At 40.9% G+C, this 20,915-nt stretch overlaps 1 protein-coding gene across 6 annotated transcripts in view; it reads right to left on the bottom strand.

The window, feature by feature from the left end:
* The window catches only part of tp53bp2a (tumor protein p53 binding protein, 2a), a 32,728-nt gene extending 12,611 nt beyond the window's left edge, over positions 1-20,117 (bottom strand). For 3 of the 6 annotated variants that reach the window (XM_044213707.1, XM_044213708.1, XM_044213704.1), the window contains exons 1-9: positions 19,958-20,117; positions 19,512-19,664; positions 7,435-7,582; positions 6,254-6,367; positions 4,695-4,765; positions 3,264-3,365; positions 1,828-2,002; positions 1,415-1,596; positions 1,122-1,286 (exon numbers count right to left, since the gene is read on the bottom strand). In XM_044213707.1, the coding sequence (XP_044069642.1) occupies positions 1,122-1,286; positions 1,415-1,596; positions 1,828-2,002; positions 3,264-3,365; positions 4,695-4,765; positions 6,254-6,367; positions 7,435-7,582; positions 19,512-19,538 (984 nt within the window). In that variant the 5' untranslated portion in view covers positions 19,539-19,664; positions 19,958-20,117. Of the gene's footprint in view, positions 1-835; positions 875-1,121; positions 1,287-1,414; positions 1,597-1,827; positions 2,003-3,263; positions 3,366-4,694; positions 4,766-6,253; positions 6,368-7,434; positions 7,583-19,511; positions 19,665-19,957 lie in introns of all 6 variants that reach the window. The other 3 variants (XM_044213705.1, XM_044213702.1, XM_044213703.1) reach the window with 2 other exon arrangements.
* Between the last annotated feature and the right edge of the window lie 798 nt (positions 20,118-20,915).

Raw genomic sequence — 20,915 nt, forward strand, 5'->3', positions numbered from 1 at the left:
AGGCCAATGAAACACCCTAATTATGTCTGAGAGGAAGTTGACCTGATCAGGAAAACATAATTAAAAGAAATTACTGCATAGAGCAGGGTGAAAACATAAAATCATCAATCATCCAAACAGAATGATTATGTTTTCTTTTTGGCCACCCTTCCATTCTCGCTCTACCCTACACAAGCATTCAACCTCAAGCAGTGAACATGTTAATTTTTCTTCCTCACAGTGTTTCATAGACGAGTCTGTTGACTCTTATTTACAGTCCCATGGCAACCTGTGTTCAAAACAACTCCAGGAAAGGGGAGAGAGGAGCAGAGGAGCAGGGACACACCAGGCATCGAGTTCAGAGCCAAAACCTTAACACCCATTAGAGCTAGTACAAAGACTGGATTATTCAGTCTGCTAATTTCTAGTATGTGTTGAATCCTATCATGTATTTTATTATAAAATGTCTTTTGAAAAGCCAGTGCTTTATAGTAGGCTGGTTGTTTGCCTTTAGTAAACTAGTTATTTGCAATTTCCTGTTTCTGTCAAGAGTGCAGCCAGAAAAGATAGCATCTCCCTTGACATTCCCGCCCGTCTGTGATGTCAGCCCGCACTCATTACTCCTCTCTCATCTTCAGGAGTTGTTTCTGACAAATGGGACTGAAAACACAGCTGAGTGAAGAAGTGGGAGTGTAAACTCAGATGCAGCTCTGTGACATGATCAAAACAATGATCAATCCCCACCAGCTATCTCAGAGATCAAAGAATGGAAAAAGACAGATAGGAGTAGACTCCTTCAAGTGAGGGGGTCACTAGGTTTTCCCACACAGAAGATAGTGAGGTTAAGGAGCCTTACGTTGGCATGGGTGAGCTCTGAATGCCAGGGCATCTGAGGCTTCCGGAGGTAGAGAGAGATAAAAACAGCCTTTATTAAAAGGCCACTAGGGGGAGCTCTGATCAAAACCATTTCCATCACTTATTTGCAGATATGAATTATAGTGGCCTGACAAATTGTAAGAAAGTAACACTGACAATTAAATTTATGTCAACACCGTTCACAAAATATAAAAGATGATACGTGAAGGGGTTCAGAATCAGGTTATGTAAATGTTTTTATGTTGTTGTGGTGTGATAATACTTACAGGCAAGTTCTCTTTCTGCTGCAGAGCTGCCTTCTTCTTCCACAGCCGATCTCGGAGCTCACTGATCCGTTTGTCCATGGAAACCACCTCCAGGTTGCGCTTGTTCAGGCTCTCTCTCTGCTGCTGCAACTTAGAGTTTTGATCCTGGTTGAGCTTGTTCCTCAGCTGACCACCGAGAAGGACAAGACATAAAAGAGGAGAAAATGTGTGCTTATTTAAAACAAATACTGTCTTTGGAGCTCAGTTTTGTTTTGGTATTGTATTTCATTCAGTAAAATGTTACTTCTGCACACCTGTAGCTCCTTGTAGAGGCGGTCTAGTTCAGCCACAGAGCTCTGGTTGTCATGGAAGTTGTCCATTTTGCCATTTTTGAGCAACTCCAGCTGTCGGTTGAGCTCCTCCACCTTGGACGCAGCCATCACTAGTTCTCTCTGCTTCTGCTGGAACAGGTTGTTCATCTGCTCTATCTCTTCCACTGGAGAGGGAGAAGGGTGAAGAGGAGGGGGAGGTGGAGAGGGAACAACAAGTAGAGAGAAAGGTGTGTGAAGATGATGGAGGCATGGAGGTAAGAAGAATATCATGAAGACAGGAAGCCAAAGAAAGACATTGTGTCTGAATCTATTAAAATCAAATAATCAGTGCTTCATAGTCATACAATATTCTGAGCAGGCATCCATTCATGAATTCACAAAGTCTGTGAGCTTACCGAGTTTGCCATTGCTGAGGCGCTTCTGCTCCACCTGGCCCTTGAGGGCCCGGACCTTCTTGAGCCGAGTTTCCTGGTTCTCAATGTTCTCTCGGAGGCGCTGCAGCTTCTCCTGCTCAGAGGCCTGCTGCTGCTGACGCTGCTCCTGCTGCTTCAAGTGGCGCAGCCGCTGCTCCTGGAGAGACAAAAGAGAAAAGAAAGAAAGCATGGAGCAAAGGTCAGAATGATTATTAAACAAACACATCCCTGTTAACTTTCATTTTTATTTATTTATTTTTTAAAGCATTTTTTTCTCCTTTATTAGACAGTGGGAGATGCAGAGCGGGACAGGAAAGGCGAGAGGGTATGACATGCAGCAAAGGGCCGTGGGTTGGAATTGAACCCGGACTGCTGCGGTAAGGACCCAGCCTTAATGGTATGCACTCTACCAGGTGAGCTACTGGGGCAATCCACGCTTTTCTCAACAGCTGTTGTCCAAGTGTCCTCAGCCAAGGTGTTGAACAACATACTCCAGTAAGATGTTTATGGGCTAATAGTAAAAGAGCTGTTGTAAGAATATGATTTTATATCAACACAACTGGTTCCAAGATGAGCACAACACAGTCTCTAACCGGAACTGTTCCAGGTGATGTGTGCTGATGGTAATGCCTGTTTGTTTGCTTGACTCGTGTGCAAGTGCACATGACTGCTTGAAGCTACATTCCTTGGCTTGCTGTATTATCCTCAGGCATACACACATATAACAGTTGCTTGGATCGGAATGCTAAAGCAGATCAAGGACACAGGTTGCAGCCTGCGGGGCATATTTAAGCAGGGACACAAAGAAAAAGACACAAGTTAAGTTTTTTAAAGTTATCTTAATACAGTACATATGTCTGGATCAGCAGAACGGAAACATTTTAGGTGCCTCAGCAAGAACCAAAAAATGCGTAGGAGGTAAAATGGTCAGCCAAGAATTTAATTATATCACGCCTGTTTTCTGTCAAATGTCTTTCCCGCTGTCACCAATAAATCCTGAGCAAAGTGAGAAACAAGTCCTAAGCAAGAGAAAAAGAGATCTTCAAATACCAGATGAGTCCTACGCAGTGTGAATCCAAGGCAGGCAGCTGTCTCAGGCTTCTCTAATTATAAAACACTGGATGGCTGCAGGTGTACTGCAGGCATCCACAATTCATCTAATCTGTCTATCACAACCACCACATGCACTCTTAGTCTTCATTTCCATAAGTGCACTAGACTTGTTTTAGTACCTTTGTTTTGTGTACCATCTCCCCACTTTCTCCCAATAACCCTCTTTAATCTTGCTCCATTATTTTGTCTCTTCTCCTCTGGCTTTTAGTTTCATCTCCACCACTTAACCTCTTCTTCCCGTGTATGCACCCATCTCTCTACCAGTCCCCATCTCCCCTTTCATCTTGCACTTCTTCTTTATGCACCTTGGAAGCGAGGAGCTGTTGTTGAGCTTCTATCTGTTGCTGCTGTCTGGCAGCCATCTCTTGTAGTTCGGCCAGTGTCATGTCCATCCGGGGTGTCGCCACCTGGGCAGAGATGAATAGAGGGACAAAGGACAAAAGAAAACACATTCATCCTTGTGTTTTTATACATGTATATAAGTGTAGCCTTAGTGAGATTAGTGAAGCATCAAAATCCCTTTACCTTCTTATTCAAACCCTGAAAAGAGGATCAATGTAGACCTATTTGTGGTTTCAGGATTCGTAGTACAACATTTATTTTCCAGGTGACATTCTCAACGTAATAATTATATGTGTATGTTGCATGTGCATGTTAGGATGCACTGATCAGAATCAGGAATACTTTATTGATCCCCGAGGGGAAACTCTTTTGCTACAGCAGCTCACTATCACGTCAGTGCACACAGGAATATAAGTACTAAGCAAAGAAATATAATACACTATAATACAGGTCAGAAAATAAATTAAGTACCAAGTGGGTATAAGTATAAAATAAGTGTGAAGTACAAAGTGGGTTTACTGGTTGATGATAATAATACAGTATAAAGTAAAAGTGCATGAACTGTCAAGTTAAGTGTAGCTATTAAGATTATAATGATGTTTATATTTTGTATTTGCATTTACTCACTGCAGGGTGTTTGTGAATGTGAATTAATTAGTAGCCCTTGGCAAAGAAGAAACAACATAGCAGGTCACAGAATTTATATTAATACTAAAATATATGACCCACATGATGGGAATGAAGTACAAATGGAAATGTCTTGGTGGTGATGCATCAAAACACCTTCTACCTAGTGGCAGAATGTAACTTAATACAAATTTAAGGGTACTTGTACTTTACTTGAGTATTTTCTTCTCATATTACTTTATACTTCTACTCCACTACATTTCAGAGGGAAATATTGTACTTCACTACAATTATCTGACAGCTTTAGTTACTAGTTACTGTAAAAATTAAGATTTTTGCGTACAAAACATATGAAAATGTACAAGTACAGCTAAAACGATTAGTCGATTAACAGAAAATAATTTAACTATTTTGATAATCATTTAAGTCATTTTTCATGTAAAACCATTTCCAGCTTCACAAATGTGAGGATTCTATGTGCAATGAGCAATGGAAGCTATAACTGTAATTTTAATGTAATTCCAATGGGGTGCTGTAAAAAGCACATATAAGTGACAACAGTCCCAGGGCTTTTGTTCTTCTAAAATAAAATAATTGAGTGTGGAAAGGTATACACAACATGACAGTGCTAAACTGTCTCAGGTAAAATATCTCATGAGGATATATCTTTCCTCTTTTACTGACCAACAAACAAGTTTTTTCTTAAAGATGGAAGCATCCTGCTCAACGCATTTCAAATAGTCTAAGAAGAAGATGTGGGAACTCACCCCATTCTCGATTCTTCTGTCCGGGGGACCCTTTACGCCATTCCTCTTTGGCTCTGAGCCTCTTGACCCACCTGAGTAACAAACATAAGAGACTCCATCAGACATCACAATCTTTTGTAGAACTTCATCTAAGGAGACTGCACCAGTTTAGTCCAAACCAGGAAACAGCAAACTGAGCAAACTACTGGCCTTTACAGACAGCTGTGAAAAATTACTGGAACTTCCTCTTGCCTCTGTGCCTGTCATTGTCTCTGACAAACAAGAGTACACACCTAGGTATACGGCTTTCTCTGGCTGCAGAGGAGGGTGTAGATCAGCAGAAAGCTAGGCAGACCAGACTGGCTAGTGCTGAATGATCATAGCTTTTCTGGGAAACAACTGGGATCAGTGCTCTTTGTGACTTGCAATAATGTCAGGATTTTACCATATACAGCAATGGGTCCCACATGTGCGACTGTGTACATGATCTAACCATGCTACTGGCATTTGACAGCTGGAGTCTGGCAATCCAGATCCCATCCTTACAGTCTTGGCCTATGACCAAAGCCCCTTAGCTTGCATAATGGTTTTAGACGACCCTTGACATACAGTATGCATGTTAAATATATGCACTGTTTAAGTGTTAGTTTGAAGAGATCACCATGCTAAGGCCCAATAAGTGACATTATGACATTTGGTGAGAAATTACTTAGCTAGCTCAGTTCAGCAGAGAATACATTTTGTCCCCTGATCTGGTGAAAAAGAACATGCCTGGACAGCATCAGGAAGTGTGAACATTAAACGGTGTCAATACTAGGTAGGACTGAGTATAACAGTACTTACATAAATAATATGAACACCACAGAAACAAGAGACAAAATGTACCCGTCCTTCATAAAAACACTGTAACAGAAAAAGGTAATACGGAACTGTGGTGCAAAGACTGACCAGAGCTAAGCCAACCGTGTGGGAAAACAAGAGCAGGGTAAGATAACAGGAAGGGAAAACAGCCATCTAATCCCTGGGCCAGACTCAAGCTGTGAGGGGTAAAAGGGCTTAATTATGCAACTGGGGGCTGAGAGGATAGCGCACGACCAAAATACTAGAGTTTTCTGTGTTCCTAAGAAAACTGAAAAGTAACAGGCTTATGACGATGTGACTGGGACACCCTGCATTCGGCCTGGCCTCCAAGAGTACGGCTAAATAAGGCTTGTTCGAGGATTTGACGCCTGCTAATATAAAACCCTTTGCTGGATGAAGACAGTCTTAAGAGTACCATTTCCAAACCTCTGCAGTGTAAGAGGAGAGGTGGCCTGGTTCATTCTCAGCCTCAAACAAGCTGTTAATATAATTTCCTTTCATGAATGCTTAATGCCAGAGGGGATGTGTGTATGTTTAGAGATTGCAGGCATCTCTGAAGTTTACTACGTTGGTGTCAAATGTCTTTTCTCTGAGGACAGCCCTCACCCAAACCATTTAGCCATTTACCATGACTCTTATGTGAGAGAAGTGACCCTTTGGTTCAGCTTCATTATCTGTTGTATGTGTGGTTGGGGTGTGTGCTGGAGATAGACACTTACCCGATTCCCTGCTAGGGGCTCGATTGTGACGCAGAAAGAAGCGCACCTCTGCCCTGTGTTGTCCCCATCGTTGGAGCACATCCAGCATCCTCTCCCCGTCACCTACAGCTCGCTCTGCAGATGGAATAGAGAATAAAACGTCAGTGCTCAGTTGTGAGGTAAAAACACACCCATAAAGTCAATATTGAAAAAATTATATTAAACTTTGATAAGGTTAAAACACGAGACAAGACCAATGTAGATCCAGTGTGCATGTAAGGTTTGCTTTGTGAATCCTGTCCAACCATGTTCATTTCATCAGTGCCATCTGCATCTAGTTCATCGTTCTGAGCAATGACCTCAGGGAAAACAACTGTGATGTGTTGTCAATTATTCGGCTGGTACTGAGCCAAAGGGCTCATCATCCATTCCTCAGACGTTTCCTTCAACCTGCTTATGACCATTCCATTACACAAATGGACTGACACATTACAGTCAAGTAGAGGTCAATGAAATTGATCTATTATAGTGGCATGACTGCAAAACAAATCAGTAACAACTGTAATATGCAGGTTATTAAAAGCTTTACATCCAAATTTGATGCAAAATGTCACTGCTGTGTTTTCAAGGAGAGTCAGCAGTGGTCTACAGTGAGAAATGGGTGCAAAATGAGACAATCTTTTCAGCAGTTAGCAGTATCTTTTCAGACTACTTGTGGAAGTACTCAAACACAATAATTGGCACTTTCTTCACTCTTATGGCAGCATCACCATGGAAACAGCTATAAAGCCTGGCTCCTTGAATTCTGATTCTGAATACCTCATGACTCTCAGAGATGGGGAAAATGGGGAAGGCATAAAATCTCAAACCCCCCTCCACCTGAGGGATGTGGGAGATGTCTGGGAGCTTGTGTTTGTTACAGGGATCATGGGCTCTGCTTCATTTGCATTGCAGACCCCAAAGAGATAAGCCCTTCAAAAAGAAATCACAGAGCAGTTGACCACACAGCTAATCTCCATATATGGTTGACTTCAGAAAAGCAATTTCCCTCTAATTAATGGAAGAAGACAAACAAGTGTCTGCACACTGACTCCTGTCCCTTGAGATACAGCCATATTCCAAAACAGCATGTGACTGAAAATGTTCTTCATTGTGTGTTGATGGATAAAGATAACACTGGGTGAACTGGCACTGTGACTCACCAGATCCACGCCACATCTCAGATAGGTGGCAGTCTGTCTCCCCCGGCTCCTTGCACAACTCCACCACATCCCGGCACAGCGTCTCCGGGGTAACGGGAACCTCAGTAAAATGCTGGTCATTGTTACTGAGGTATACTGTCAGGAACATCTGGGGACAGCGGGAGGAAGAGAGAGAGAGAGACGGAGAGCCGGGCAGATTAGATAGAGAAGTTAAATAACAACACAAGTTAGAGGATCCTGGTTGCCTCGGTGGAAGCTGAGTGAACACCATAATTCTCTGTAATTGGTGTCTTATTTCCCTGTGGTTCAATGTGACAGCAAGGAAGAAGAGTGTTATCTGTTTTCTCTGAGGCTGCATCACTGATGGATTTTAAAACTTTTTTTGACTTTGAAGCCTGAGCCCGAGGGGTGCTCGCTACCGCTTCTAACAGTGAATCTACACATATATTTTCACAAAAGTTTAATCGTTTAATGCTATTAGAGAGTGAATTCTGCTGCATGGTTTATAATGTCTGACAGTGCACTAGCATTGAATAGCAGGACGTTAAGTTGAGAGTTGAGTTTAATTCCTGTTAGCTCATGTGCTGTACGTAAAGCGTTTAGCTGGATATTTATATATTCATCCATGCAGTTGGCATTAACATCAACATTGGAAGTACATGAGGAGACTGTTGGCCAGATTATTATTGTGGTTGTATGAGAGTTTTTAACCTACTCTGCTCTGGTCGCACCGCAAAGCGAAAACTGTTTTTATAGATCTGAGAAGAATCTTCTGAACTCCTGAAAATTGCCTCTTTCACAGTGTTTCCTAGTTAATTGAACTGATTTTGTGGATAAGAGACAATGATTAAGATAATACATTTATTACAGAGATATTAGAAGGCGGTACAAGACGTGCATTTTATCTCTCTGCGTCCTTCACCTTGTGCTGCTGCAGTCTTTACATTAATCTGACGACATTCAGTTCACTTGTGCTGTTTTCAAAGTGATCCAGAAATGTTAGTAGGTCTGACCTAGTAAGATTGTCGTCGTGACTTTTACATAAAAGTGACCAGGGGGCTTATTCTGACATGAGAGCGACTTGTTAAATTGCCGTCAGATTAAGGTAAAGGCGTACATGTCTGAAAGGGGCTACAGAAGTAGCAGTATCTGTTTCCCAGCCTTCATTCCTCTGTGTCAACAGAGAAATCAGAGGCCTACTCCCAGAATTCCATTTCACCATGTGCCATCTAACTGCTAACTAGTGCTGTCACCACTGTGAGAGATCCCTCTACCCCAACACACACATACACGCACATTAAATACCCCTGCCAAGCACTCTGAAGGGGCAGACCACTGAGGACTTTGGAGACGCTGGATTTGTATGTCAGTGTCTGACTGACAGATCGTAGAGACTGGTTTTGGACTATCTAAAAAGAAATGGACTATCTCAATGAAGTTGCCACTGACAGAAGTGTAATGTGAAAGCCTTCAGCCACTGCAGAAACAACAAACACATTGAAACTGAGCAGAAAACTGGGCTGTCTAACAGTAAGCATCCCAATTGCTGGCATTCCTGTCCCATTCCAAACTCACCAACTATGCCAGCCACTGTAATGCTTACCAACATTTTAAAGAAATTCTAAAATCAATACTTATGCAGGACATTATGTATCCTTACAGTTATAATAGGCATTGGGAGTCCAATTTAATGAAGAAAGTAGGCCTGTGTCAAACTAAAAGACACTTCCAGGAGTGAAATGTCTGCTTGATTGCTTTTAAGGCTCTTCATGGCCTGGCCCCAGATTATATTTTAGACCTTGTAATCCCTTATGAACCTTCACGTAGTTTGAGATCTTCGGGCAGGGGTCTCCTGTCTGTTCCTGAGTCCAGGATGAAAACTAAGGGGGACAGAGCTTTTGCTATCAGGGCCCCGAGGCTCTGGAACAACTTGCCCGAAGAAATTAGGTTGTCTGAGTCAGTGTCTTCGTTTAAATCTCGTCTCAAAACACATTTTTATCTGAAAGCATATCCTGATTTTACCTGAACTGGCTGTTTATTTTACTGTTTATTTTATTGCTTTTCTGTATTTCATGTGTTTTATTTCTTTATATTTCGTCATTCACTGTGTTATTTTATTTTTCTTGTTGTGAAGCACTTTGTACTTTGTTTTGATAAGTGCTCTATAAATAAAGTTTTATTATTATTATTACAAACACTGACAGTAAACATGAACGTTAGAAACAGTGCCTCTGTGTAATCATATACAGATGTATGCTTAAGAGGCTTTTAGGGCCGTGCTGGAATATGCCCCCATCTGTAATCTGATCACACGTTAGGAGTGGGAGCTTTGATAATGCCGTAATAAAAACAAATATTATAACATAGGTGTCCTAGGGTGTGGCACGATTTGAACGTATTGAACCTTTCTGTTTTAGCTGCAGGTTTTGGCACAGTGTAATGTCTTCACAGTGACTTCAATAGTGCCACAATAGAAAAGCAGCAGCCCAAGGACTAGAATAACCTGGAGTGTGTAATTGTTAGAATAGTATTCCAGGTTAGACTGTCAGGTTTTCCCCCCATTCTCAGCACGCTGCTGTGAACGGCTGTGCCTAGAGGGGCCATGGTGGGAACATCAGGTCAGCAGGGTCACAAGCACAAAGGGCTTGGGGGGGTTGAGCACGAAGAGCAGCTGCTGCCGTGGTGCAGAAACAAAAGTATTTGGGTTGCTTTTGAACTGTGGGGTGCTCCGAGCAAAAGCACAACAGCCTTAAGATAAGTGGCTTTATTCCCCATTTCTTCTTCAAAGCTTACTGAGTGAGTGGGCAGGTGACATGTTTCTACTGAACATCTCCTTAGCAACATAAACAACCAGAGAAGGTTTGTTTTTTCTCGGTGATGAGGTGAAGGTGGAAGCAAGGGGTAGAGGTATGACTCAGAGGACCTGATTGAACTGGTTTGTTCCACAGGGATGTAAATGAAAGATCCCATCAACAGAGCGAATCAGCAGTGAATCATCCTTGTCAGTAATCTACAGTACAGAAACTTGTAAACAGACATTGCCCCTGTGTTTGTCCCTGGCCATAGAAAGGACCTAACAGCTCTGTGGTAGAAGATCACCCTGGAGAACAAAACCAAAACTTTTCCTTTCCCTATCTTAACGAGAATAGTTTTACTGTTTGTGGTATGTAGTTGAGAAACTGGAATCAGTTGACGTAATAAATGACACTGTCAGAGCCAGTATTTAAAAAGAAACCTTAACTGGTATCAATTTCATGAGTCTGCCTTTAGCAAAAAGCCATTCAGAGATCAGCGCAGAGCAGCTGACATCATCACTTCCCCACAATGTAGGACATTCAAATGACCCTGTTAATATTTGGCGAGTGAAAGAGAGACAACAGAGTGGGGGGTGGGGGGGACTGAAAGAGTGAGAAGACAGAAACACTGACAGGAGGGGAATGGAGTCTTGGGGGTGGCAATGCCTACACTGACGGCCAATTCTCCTCAGCACTAAAGTTAATGATCCAGGGCCACTGCTACCCAGTGCTAGCGTCCATCTAGATGAGTTAGCACTTTACTGCTGACCTTCATCCACCTAATGCATGCGGCCACTGCTTATGGGCTAGGATATTGCACACATCTGCTATATATACACATAATTAATCAAGCCAATTTTCATACATCTTTGCATATTCATATTGCTTTGGGAACATTAAAAAGATGCAAAATAGGGTTAGGTAATACATGATTTTTTTTAATGTCCTATCATTATACTCAGATTTAAGGATTTTTCTTAAAACACTGTTTATCATGATACACAATATTGCTGTCTGAATTACACACAGCAGAAGGATGTCTGAAGGTCCAGTTTGACTTTCCCATTATTAGCAGACCAGTGTGCATAAACTAGACAACTTCACGTGTAATTTTTCATGCAAAACAGATACTGTGATACACAGTATCACAAAGTATTCTAGTGATTATAATATTTAGTTTACTCCATAATGCCCAGCCCTACTACAGAGCCTCAGCTAGCTTGATTGGGGGACTGCCATAGGTGGTCTACCCAGACAGACAGGTGAGAAACGTGCCCTGACTCCCTGTTTTGACTTAGCCAGACAACTTGAGAGTTCATTAAATATTCATATATACAACAGCCAGTAAAATTAAACAGCTCAATAACAAACTGAAAGGCCTATTTCAAAACAGACAAAACAGTAACACAATAGCTTAGCAGAAAGCATCGCTGTAGGTAGCCTTACACAACCAGGGAGCCGAGCTGTACCAATTTGGATTGTATATGACAACGTTTGACAAAGATGTGCTACACTTGCCTTCTGTCCATCAGAGTGGATGACAGAAGTGCTGACTTGCACTTCTTTCCCACCTGAGACAGGGCAAAGATATCGCCCTGGGGAAGGAGAAGGGGACGAGCTGCCTCTGCTGCTGTGGTTCACTATTATAGCGATAGATTTCTAATTCCATCACAGCATCAGCATCAGCTAAGTCAAAGCTGTCTCCCAGGGTTTGGGACGGGTGTGACAGCTCAAAATTGCAAACTGACAATTATAGCCAGTGCAAAGAAATGTGGCCGTTAACACTGCAGTCTGCACTGTAGATATTCTCAAAGCAGAGCAGCTATAAGGCTAGGTCATAGGGGCTATATCTCAGGGATTAAGTTAATCCGCTATATAAAAATATAGCCTTTTAACAGACTACTGGCTCAGTATTACAAAAGTAATAGCCTGCAGCTAGGTTACAGCCACTATTCCTTAAGACTAAAAGAGAATATCCTTCTGGGTAACCAAGGCCCAGTATGCAGGTGTTCATTCTCATAAGCATATTTTGCTGTTCAGTACCTAGTTTAAGGTGTTTAAATCCTTCAAATTAGTTACTGTAGTGACTGGGGTAGATCCATGGTTCCCACACATTATTAAACATCAAATTCAAGGACTTTTCAAGGACTTTCCAGGCTCAATTCTGAGAACTAAGAATTTTTATAATGAGAACTAGCAGGCTTTACAGAAGCTCACAGACAACAATTAAAAAGAGAGAGAGAGAGGCTTGAATGTGTGAACACCTCACTTGTGCTGCGTTACAGCAATGTTACTTTAAGTAAGTTTCTATTCTTGCACAAAATATATAAATTCAAGCACTTTTAAATACCCATATCTATTTTCAAAAACTTGATTTTGTTCCCCTCAAATTCACAAACTTTCAAGGATTTCAAGGACCCATGGTAACCCTATAGAACAAAAAACTACTGTCTTGAGGGTCACTGGCATGCTTAAGAACATCTGTTCTAGACACAATAGCACAGATAGGAGTGTGTGTGTGTGTGTGTGTGTGTGTGTCCCAGAGATGAAAGGATGTAACATCAAACCCTCAGACAAAAGACACTGTAATAAGAACACATCTAAGAGGAAGAGAGTGACTGCAGCTGGCAGCACGTACTTGACCTGCCCTTTTGAAAAGGGCCGAGAGGTTGAGAAAGAGAGACATGAAAACGATATACTGTATATTGAAGATAACAGCTATAAAGCCGGCAGCCAATGAAGATGCTGATTTGGCCCTTTGCTGTGTAATTTGGATCCCTTCTCCTATTAAAACCATAGGGACCCTGAAGCAGAAGCCATTGATTGCAGGCTTGAGTGGAACAGGCTTTTCAAGCCTCTCCAGATGTTTAGACAGAGGACTCTGAGATGACTTAAGTTTAAAAATCAACACAGTACCTGTAGACAATTACAGGAAGGAATGCTGTGTTGGCGTGTGTGTGGCACTCCCACTGATCATTCAGATAACAAACATGTGCACTGCAGCAATAGAGTGGTTCACATAAACAGAGCAGTTGTCAGGCAATAGTTGTGATGCAAATATAACAGGACAGGTAAAAAATGATGATGATGATGAGGTTACTTTAAAACAGGCCTAGTAGCATATCAATCTGTGTGTCACACCTTGACAATCCACTCTCTCCTTGTGAAGGTCAATTCTACTGCATTAGTATCTCAAGATCATTGTCCAAATGCAATTGGTCGCATATTGAGTTATGAGTGATCAAAACTGTCTGCCACTGCAGTTCCCATTTCCAAGAATAGACAAATCACAAGGGATTGAACTATAATGGAATTACTCTGCAATATCAGGATAACCAGCAAATGAAAGCCCATCCCGTCACTGAGAATTTGCATCAATACAACAACAAAAAAAAAAAACACCCACAGCCACATCGGTCATTCATTATCTTAGTTTCCAATTAGATGTCCTTCCTGATGTTCTCCGTACCATCAGCAAGTAACTGATTTTCTACTCAGATCAGTTCTTACAATACTTCTGTAGCAACTATGTTTTGGTCCATCATGTTTCTCTTCTCTTCCATCTGTTTCTTTTAAAGCTGAAATTTGCCAATGTGTCTATTTTTCCTGCACGATATGGTTCAAACCAGAACTGCAACAAGAATGTTTTCATTACCCACTAATTTTCTGATTAGTTATATTAATAACTGATTTATTGTTAAGAATATAAAAATTCAACAAAAAAAGAAAGAAAATTCACACCTCAAATTACAGGAGCCTAAACGTTTTTTAAAAGACTCAAAATAACCAAATGTAGTAAATTCAACATGGTACAAAATAAAGGAAATACTAGTCATAAATTTATATTTTTTACTCTAGACATATTATTACTCAGTTGTCAGAATTATTATTTTTCTGTCAATCCACTGATCAAGTAGCCATTACACCACTATTTCAACTACAGTAAAAAGGTCATTGTAAAATATGGCCTTTCATACTTCACTCTTGAGTGTAAGGGGGAAAAAAGGGGTTACTTCTCCCTGTAGTAAGGAACATAAAACACATTTTCAGCTTATCATAGTCTTACAGGAGTCTGTGTAATCTCAAACAGAGAACCTGTAAACCCATGCATATTATACTGTGTCGCTATGGTTCCAGGTAGACATGATTACAACCTCCTGCTGATAAAAGAGAGAAGATTAAAACTATAAATATTAATGAATTATGTTTATTTTTTAATAGGTAAAACTTTGTTTAAGTGAATGTTACAGTGTAATATACTATAAACATGTTAAATCATTATGCTGGATTCACAAGTGAACAACCACTTCACATTAACCAGCAGTTTTCTCCAAAGATAAAAGAGCACAATATTTGAGTATGTATTAATGAATACTGAGCAAAACACACCAATTAAGTTTGTACAGTTTTATGTATCTATATTTTAGAAATAGCAATGCAAGTTCTGACTATATCCCTGCCTTGGAGGAGCATGAAGTAGTCAGATCAAATAAGGCAGCGTGTTAGACAGGCTTGATATAATACACTGGGATTGACTACCACATATACACAACGTGTGATATAATGCCTAGAGGTGAAATGGGACAACTGGGACGTGTGAGGCAGGATGATAGCAGCAGAAGACAACAGGGGCCATATCTTTGACCATGCCTGAGGGGTCTCACCTTAGGGCTGCTGGGCCTTCAGTCCACACACACTTTCAATTACAGATATTGCTGTGGTAAGCGAATGAGTCAGCTAGGTCTTGTTGAGGGAGTCACTTCTAAATCTGATTACAGCAAGTTTGTAAGACACTGCAGCATCATCTTCCAGTGTGTGCATCTCGGTTCTCCCTGCCACAGCTTCAAGAATTGACACAGTTCCAGCATAGCAGTCCTTCAAAAAGGCGAGGCAGCAGAAAACACTAATAGCTTTTTGCATTATTCCTCTTCGTCTCTCTTTCACACTCTCTCATTTTCTTTATGCTGCATTAGGGGGATGAGGGAGCAAGGGAGAAAAGGTCAGGGGTAACAAACAGGAGAACGCAGAGGGAATCAGAATGCACAGTGGCCTCATTCAGCTGCAACAAAAAAAAAAAACACAAGTAGCTTTTACAACACCGAAGCTACAGCGAGCTGTGACTCTTCGATCAGGACAACCTCTTCTCTCTGTCTGCACTGCAGTACTTAGCCTATCACTTTATAATCTGCACTCTTGCAATACTCTTCCATTCCTGGCCTACGTGATGAGACAGTTCCAACTTTGTGCTTATCTGGGAGATTAGGAAAGTGGGAGTCAAAATGAAGCAGAAGGGAGAGGAAGTATCCTTTTTTCCAAACCCTCTTGACAGTTAGATGAAGTCATTCAGAGTAACAACAAGGCCAGGAAGTTATTACAGATAATATACACAGACTTAAATGACCTTTATAACGCTATATAAATAAATTACTGAAAAGTGAAGCATTCACAGAATTGTGAAAACAACTAGTCTGGTGTATGGGAATATACTGTATGGAAAAAATCTTTTATCAACAACTATCTTATGAGGGAAACTAAAGCGATTTAAAATGTGGCAGACAGCCTAAATGGCTTCCTAAAAAAAATGCACACTGAATGATGTCTTAGTGGTGTTTAACATGTCATATGCAAAAGACACCTTGGTGAAGCAGGAGAGTGGGTAGTGGGAGTACAGTCGAAGTTTAGTTCCTGGGCAATACTTTCTGTCCCTACAACGGCCCCTGGGCCAGGGGTATAATTCACACAGCAGCAGGTAGCCTACTGCTTTCCAGTAGCATCAATATTAGGACTCTGAATGCTTAAATGTGAATAAATGTTTGACATTTAAAACAAAGAAGAACATCCATTCAAATATCAGAGTTGCACAGCAGTTAATTATAAAGAACAAAGTAACAACTGTGTTGTTATCTTGTCACATGCAAAAAACTCAAACTCTCAAAAAAACAAACCCACTGCTATCTGTTGTGAGTCTAATTTACTTTATCTTCATGGTGGTACAGACGTGGTACAAGCGCAAACAGGATGGCAGAAAAGGGACTTCTGATTCCTGACTGAGTTCAGTTCCTGCTTTACCTCAGTTCCTGGGACTATTAAGTCAAAAAGGGCCACGAGTTTCCTAGAAGGCTGATTCCAAGTCCACCTTAGACAAGGCTGTCACAATGCCCTTGCTGCTTGGAAAAGGGTCTTTCTGGAGTTGTACCACTTTAGTGTGTGATTCTGCTTTTAACCTGGATTCCTCGCACATGCGAGTTACTCAATATTCTGAGATTGGTAAGTCAATACCTGCTCAGGTGACTCCTCTCAGAAACCAGGCTAATGTGATGCTGATATTGTGGCATTTAATGAGCTAACAGTATGCATTCAAGAAAATTATTTAGCTTCTTTAAAAGATCATTAATTGTCTCAGCAAATTTTCTTTGTTCTGTCCTGTTACACTACTCAGTGCTATGAAGACAGTACATAGATAACCAGCTTGCTGTGTTGGGAGCAAAGTGTTATTACAAGCCTACTGAGTTGTTTACACCTTTCAGCTAATTAGGTCGTCCGATGTCTCTTCTTCGTCAAATAAAAATCAAAACATTACCCTTGAAGGTCCTTGACTATCACTGACTGTCTGCTTATGTAACCACCACATACTCTCCCACAGAGTGCACACAAAGGCTGTGGTGGCTGCAGCGAAAGCCTACTCAGGTTTCTGTTGACACACACAGCAAAATCAGGCTTCCCAGAGCATCACCTCATTTTCCCACTATCATGACACAGTCACAAAGTCCAGCAACAGGGAGATTTGTTGCGGTGTAACTGAGACATGGTACAAATGTGTGAGGTCAAAGAATCCAAAACTAAATAATTCAGGCCAAGGCAAGGCACAAAAAAGTCTACTTGAAAACCTAGAAATCAAGCAACTCATGTCCTGGGAGAGGAATGAGTCATAGGGGATTTATGCCTGTAACATTTGAAATCCAAAATCATGCATAAACATTTCCCCTTTTTTTACCCACAGTTTGGTTTCTGTTATTTTATGTTGCCAGAGTAGTTTAGTGAATATAACTTATCTTGTCAAAAAGTACACAAAAATTAAATATGGGCTAATAAAGCAGCAGAGAATTCAACCCTAAACGTGGCATTAATAAGTGTCTGCAGAACAAAGACTGCTTTAAGTAGAGATAACAGTAAATGAGGGGAGATTAGTTTTACCGTGCAAAGTTTAAATAAAGGGTGAGCATCCTTTATCAGGGTGCTGCCACAGCACAGGCACAAACACAATGTGCTCTCCACAACACACTCTTAAAGAGTCCCTACAGCTCATTGTGTTCAGGAAACAGTGACCCCCTATTTACCACCCCAGCCTGCAATTACGACATTACATTCTCACTACCCCCGAGCCCCTGGCCTGTACAAGCAGGGTCACGGGCTATGGGTGTAATTTCTAAAACAATACCTCACATCAGACATGGCTATATAGAGGCCATTTTGTGTTTATCAGGCAAACACCAGAAGCTGTATCTCATTCAAACACACACACATATATTCTCGGATGACAGAACTGGGGTAAAGAGGGCAGTTATCAAGGTCTAATGTGGCCTATGAAGAAACAGATCTTGAATGAAAACATGTAAGGTCGACGATTTATATTGGAGTCCACAAGAACAGAGCTTGGTGATAACAAATGACTATGTACCAGTAGCAGACTGAGGTCGTGCACCAGACAGGAGTCATCCAAATACGACTGTCTCCACAGTGAAGATGATTAATTCACTGATCAAGCCGTTTTACAGGAAGCACAGGTCTGAGCAGAGAAGGGTAATATTAGCAGGACCTGAGCATACTTCCACAGAGGATTACACTGGATTTGTCATTAGGTGTTAACATCATTGTAAACAAAGCGTGACTGTGTGTTATACAGCGTGTGACTTAACATATTTGTTCACAAAAGACACAAAGGTCCAGAATTAACTAGAGAAGCTGAGGCAAAAACTCTGAATATTACAGTATTAATGTTCCAACAACGACTGTCCTTTCCTTTATAAACTAAACATCCTGGCAACTAGTGCTGAAACAGCACTTTATTTATTTCATTTATGAAGCAATTAGCCAATCAACAGAAAATTAACCAACTATTTCGATAACAGAAATAGCCAAAATGCCAAAAATGATCTGCTTCCAGCTGCTAAAATGTGATGATTTGCTGTTTTTTCCTGTTATACATATATACATATATATATATATATATATATATATATATATATATATATATATATATATATATATATATATATATCTCATTGTAAAGTGAATATCTTTATGTTGGTGTGGTCTGACAAAACAAAACAAGCAATTTAAACACATCACCTTGGGCTCTGGGAAATTGTGAAGGGCACTATTTTATGACTTTTTAATCGAATTAACGATCAATTAAAAAAAAATAGTCGACAGATTAATCATGAAAATATCTGTTAGTTGCAGGCCTATTTTCCAAGACATTCCCAGGTAAATACATTGTAGAAGAAAGAATTTTAGCAGGGTTAAAAGCTTATTAGTTACCAATCCAGCCATAACTTCTTTGACCTTTGCTCCTTCACCAGGAAGCAGGCTAAGTCACAACAGAGAATGTAACTACATTAATAAAAAACGTGTCACTATTTCTCTAAGGTGAGCACATGATGGCACACCACTGTCCGCTGCCTTCTCCACACACAGATCCACACTGAGACATAGAGCCTTGCACTGCAGCAAAAGCAATGGACCTCTGATGATGATGATGATGATGATGATGATGATGATATGGCAGGAGCCCAGAGCTCAGTTGAGCGTAGTGCCAGCCAGAATTGGCAGGTGACCTCTGCTTGTTGTGTGTTCTGAGCAGGATGGTATATACTAACAATACATGTATCTACAGTTAAGTTAATGACGATCTGTCAGGTAAATGTCAACTGTCCCAAAACTGGATATATAGATGTAACAAGGCATTTTGACGCAAGGAGCTTTTCCATGTAAGATAACCGTGTATGCGCGGGATAATATCCAATAAAGCAAATAAATGACGTAACTTATAACCACATGCACAGATCACACACACAGCTGTCGCAGCTAATAAACTTCACAACAGAGCCCCTGCTGCCGTAACACTGGCACAAAGTAGCAACCGCATCATCTTGCCACGTCAATTTAAATGTCCAGGTAATTTAACATTGTGCGGTGATATAGCCTAATGTCGAAAACAGAAATATTAAGGTATAGGACAATGTTGAAACTTGTAGCCAAGTAAATAAAACATAAACTCACCGGCATCATTTTAGCTTCGTACCGCATTTAGCTAACACAGCATGAATCCCCACTGGCAGTTTCGACGAAAGCTGTGGGACTGGCGATCACTTTAATCCCAGAGCCTAAACCCGCGATGGGCAAGGCTACTTTCTCCTGCTTGGGGGTCCCGTTCTGCATTAAAAACACAGCACATCGTTATTTCATAAACTCAACCAAAATTTCCAATAAATAAAACACACTAATGTTAATGTGCATCCCGTGTCGGGGACCTGTTGCAGCAAATAACAAGGCCTTCACGACAAAAGTTTCCGTTGTAGTTGTGTGAGCACCGCTTAGAACTTTGAAACGGCTCGTTGGGAGCGCGAGGCACGGCTAAAAAAACTCCCGTTTTGTGAGTAAACTACAGATAAAAACAATTTTAAATCTAAAAGGGAATTGTTTTATGTTTTCTAGGTTTTGCTTACCCGAGGACGCGTAGGTAACCAGACCGAAACCCCGTTGACTGACAGCGTTGCTCGGTAGCTCGCAGCCTATCCCAGAGTGACGTATCGGGAGGAAACTCGTTCCACTTTGGAATTCAGGCTCCGCCTCGTTCTGGAACAGAAAACACGCCCACCGGCAAGACCTGTCCGGTGTAAACATGAAACCGTAACCTTTTCATTTATTTGTAGGAAATAAAAGCTCATTTCCACATTAGTGTACTCCAGGTTGACGTCTTTCAGTTGGACAACAAGATTCTTAGCAGCAAATGAAACTTATACCACATTAAAAGTAGGGATGGGATCAAAGTAAGAGGTCTCACTCTGCTCGTATTTGACAAGTTGAAAGCTAAAGTTGAAGAGGGTGGAGTTATGGCAAGCAGTTTAATCATGTAACAGCTTGACAGGGTTCACATTACAGATTCATTTGACTTGACACATAATTAAGATATCTCTGATGTTTGACAGATTGACCTACTTTACTTTTGAATAGGTTTTTGTTTGGAGCATCCAAATCTACAGTAGCTACTAATAATTATCTGAAAGGATAGATTCACATTATTTCTTCATTTTGTGCAGGCAGGCTCACTGTCATGCTCACTGGGACACTTGACTAGAGCAGAGCCATCATTAATGTAATTAGTAACAGCTGTATTTTTACTACCATGACAAGTCACTATGTCTGCTGTGAAAAGATCTATAAGCACCATTAAAACAAAATGTCAACTGACATGATAAGGGCCTTACAGTGGTATGCCATGTCTTGAAGAGGGCCCCTTCTAATCTTTATCTTTTCTTTAGACTTTCATTATTTCAGTTTCGAGCTTACACGTTACATATTCCTAAATTAATTTGTGTGTATAATCAAATTACCACACGCAAACCTGGGGCCCAGAGAGTTGGAGGAATGGTGGGGCCCACCAGCTCATTTTTGTCCCCCCTA

This window comes from Siniperca chuatsi, linkage group LG11 (genome assembly GCF_020085105.1).
Source record: "Siniperca chuatsi isolate FFG_IHB_CAS linkage group LG11, ASM2008510v1, whole genome shotgun sequence".
In the NCBI taxonomy this organism is placed as follows: Eukaryota; Metazoa; Chordata; class Actinopteri; order Centrarchiformes; family Sinipercidae; genus Siniperca; species Siniperca chuatsi.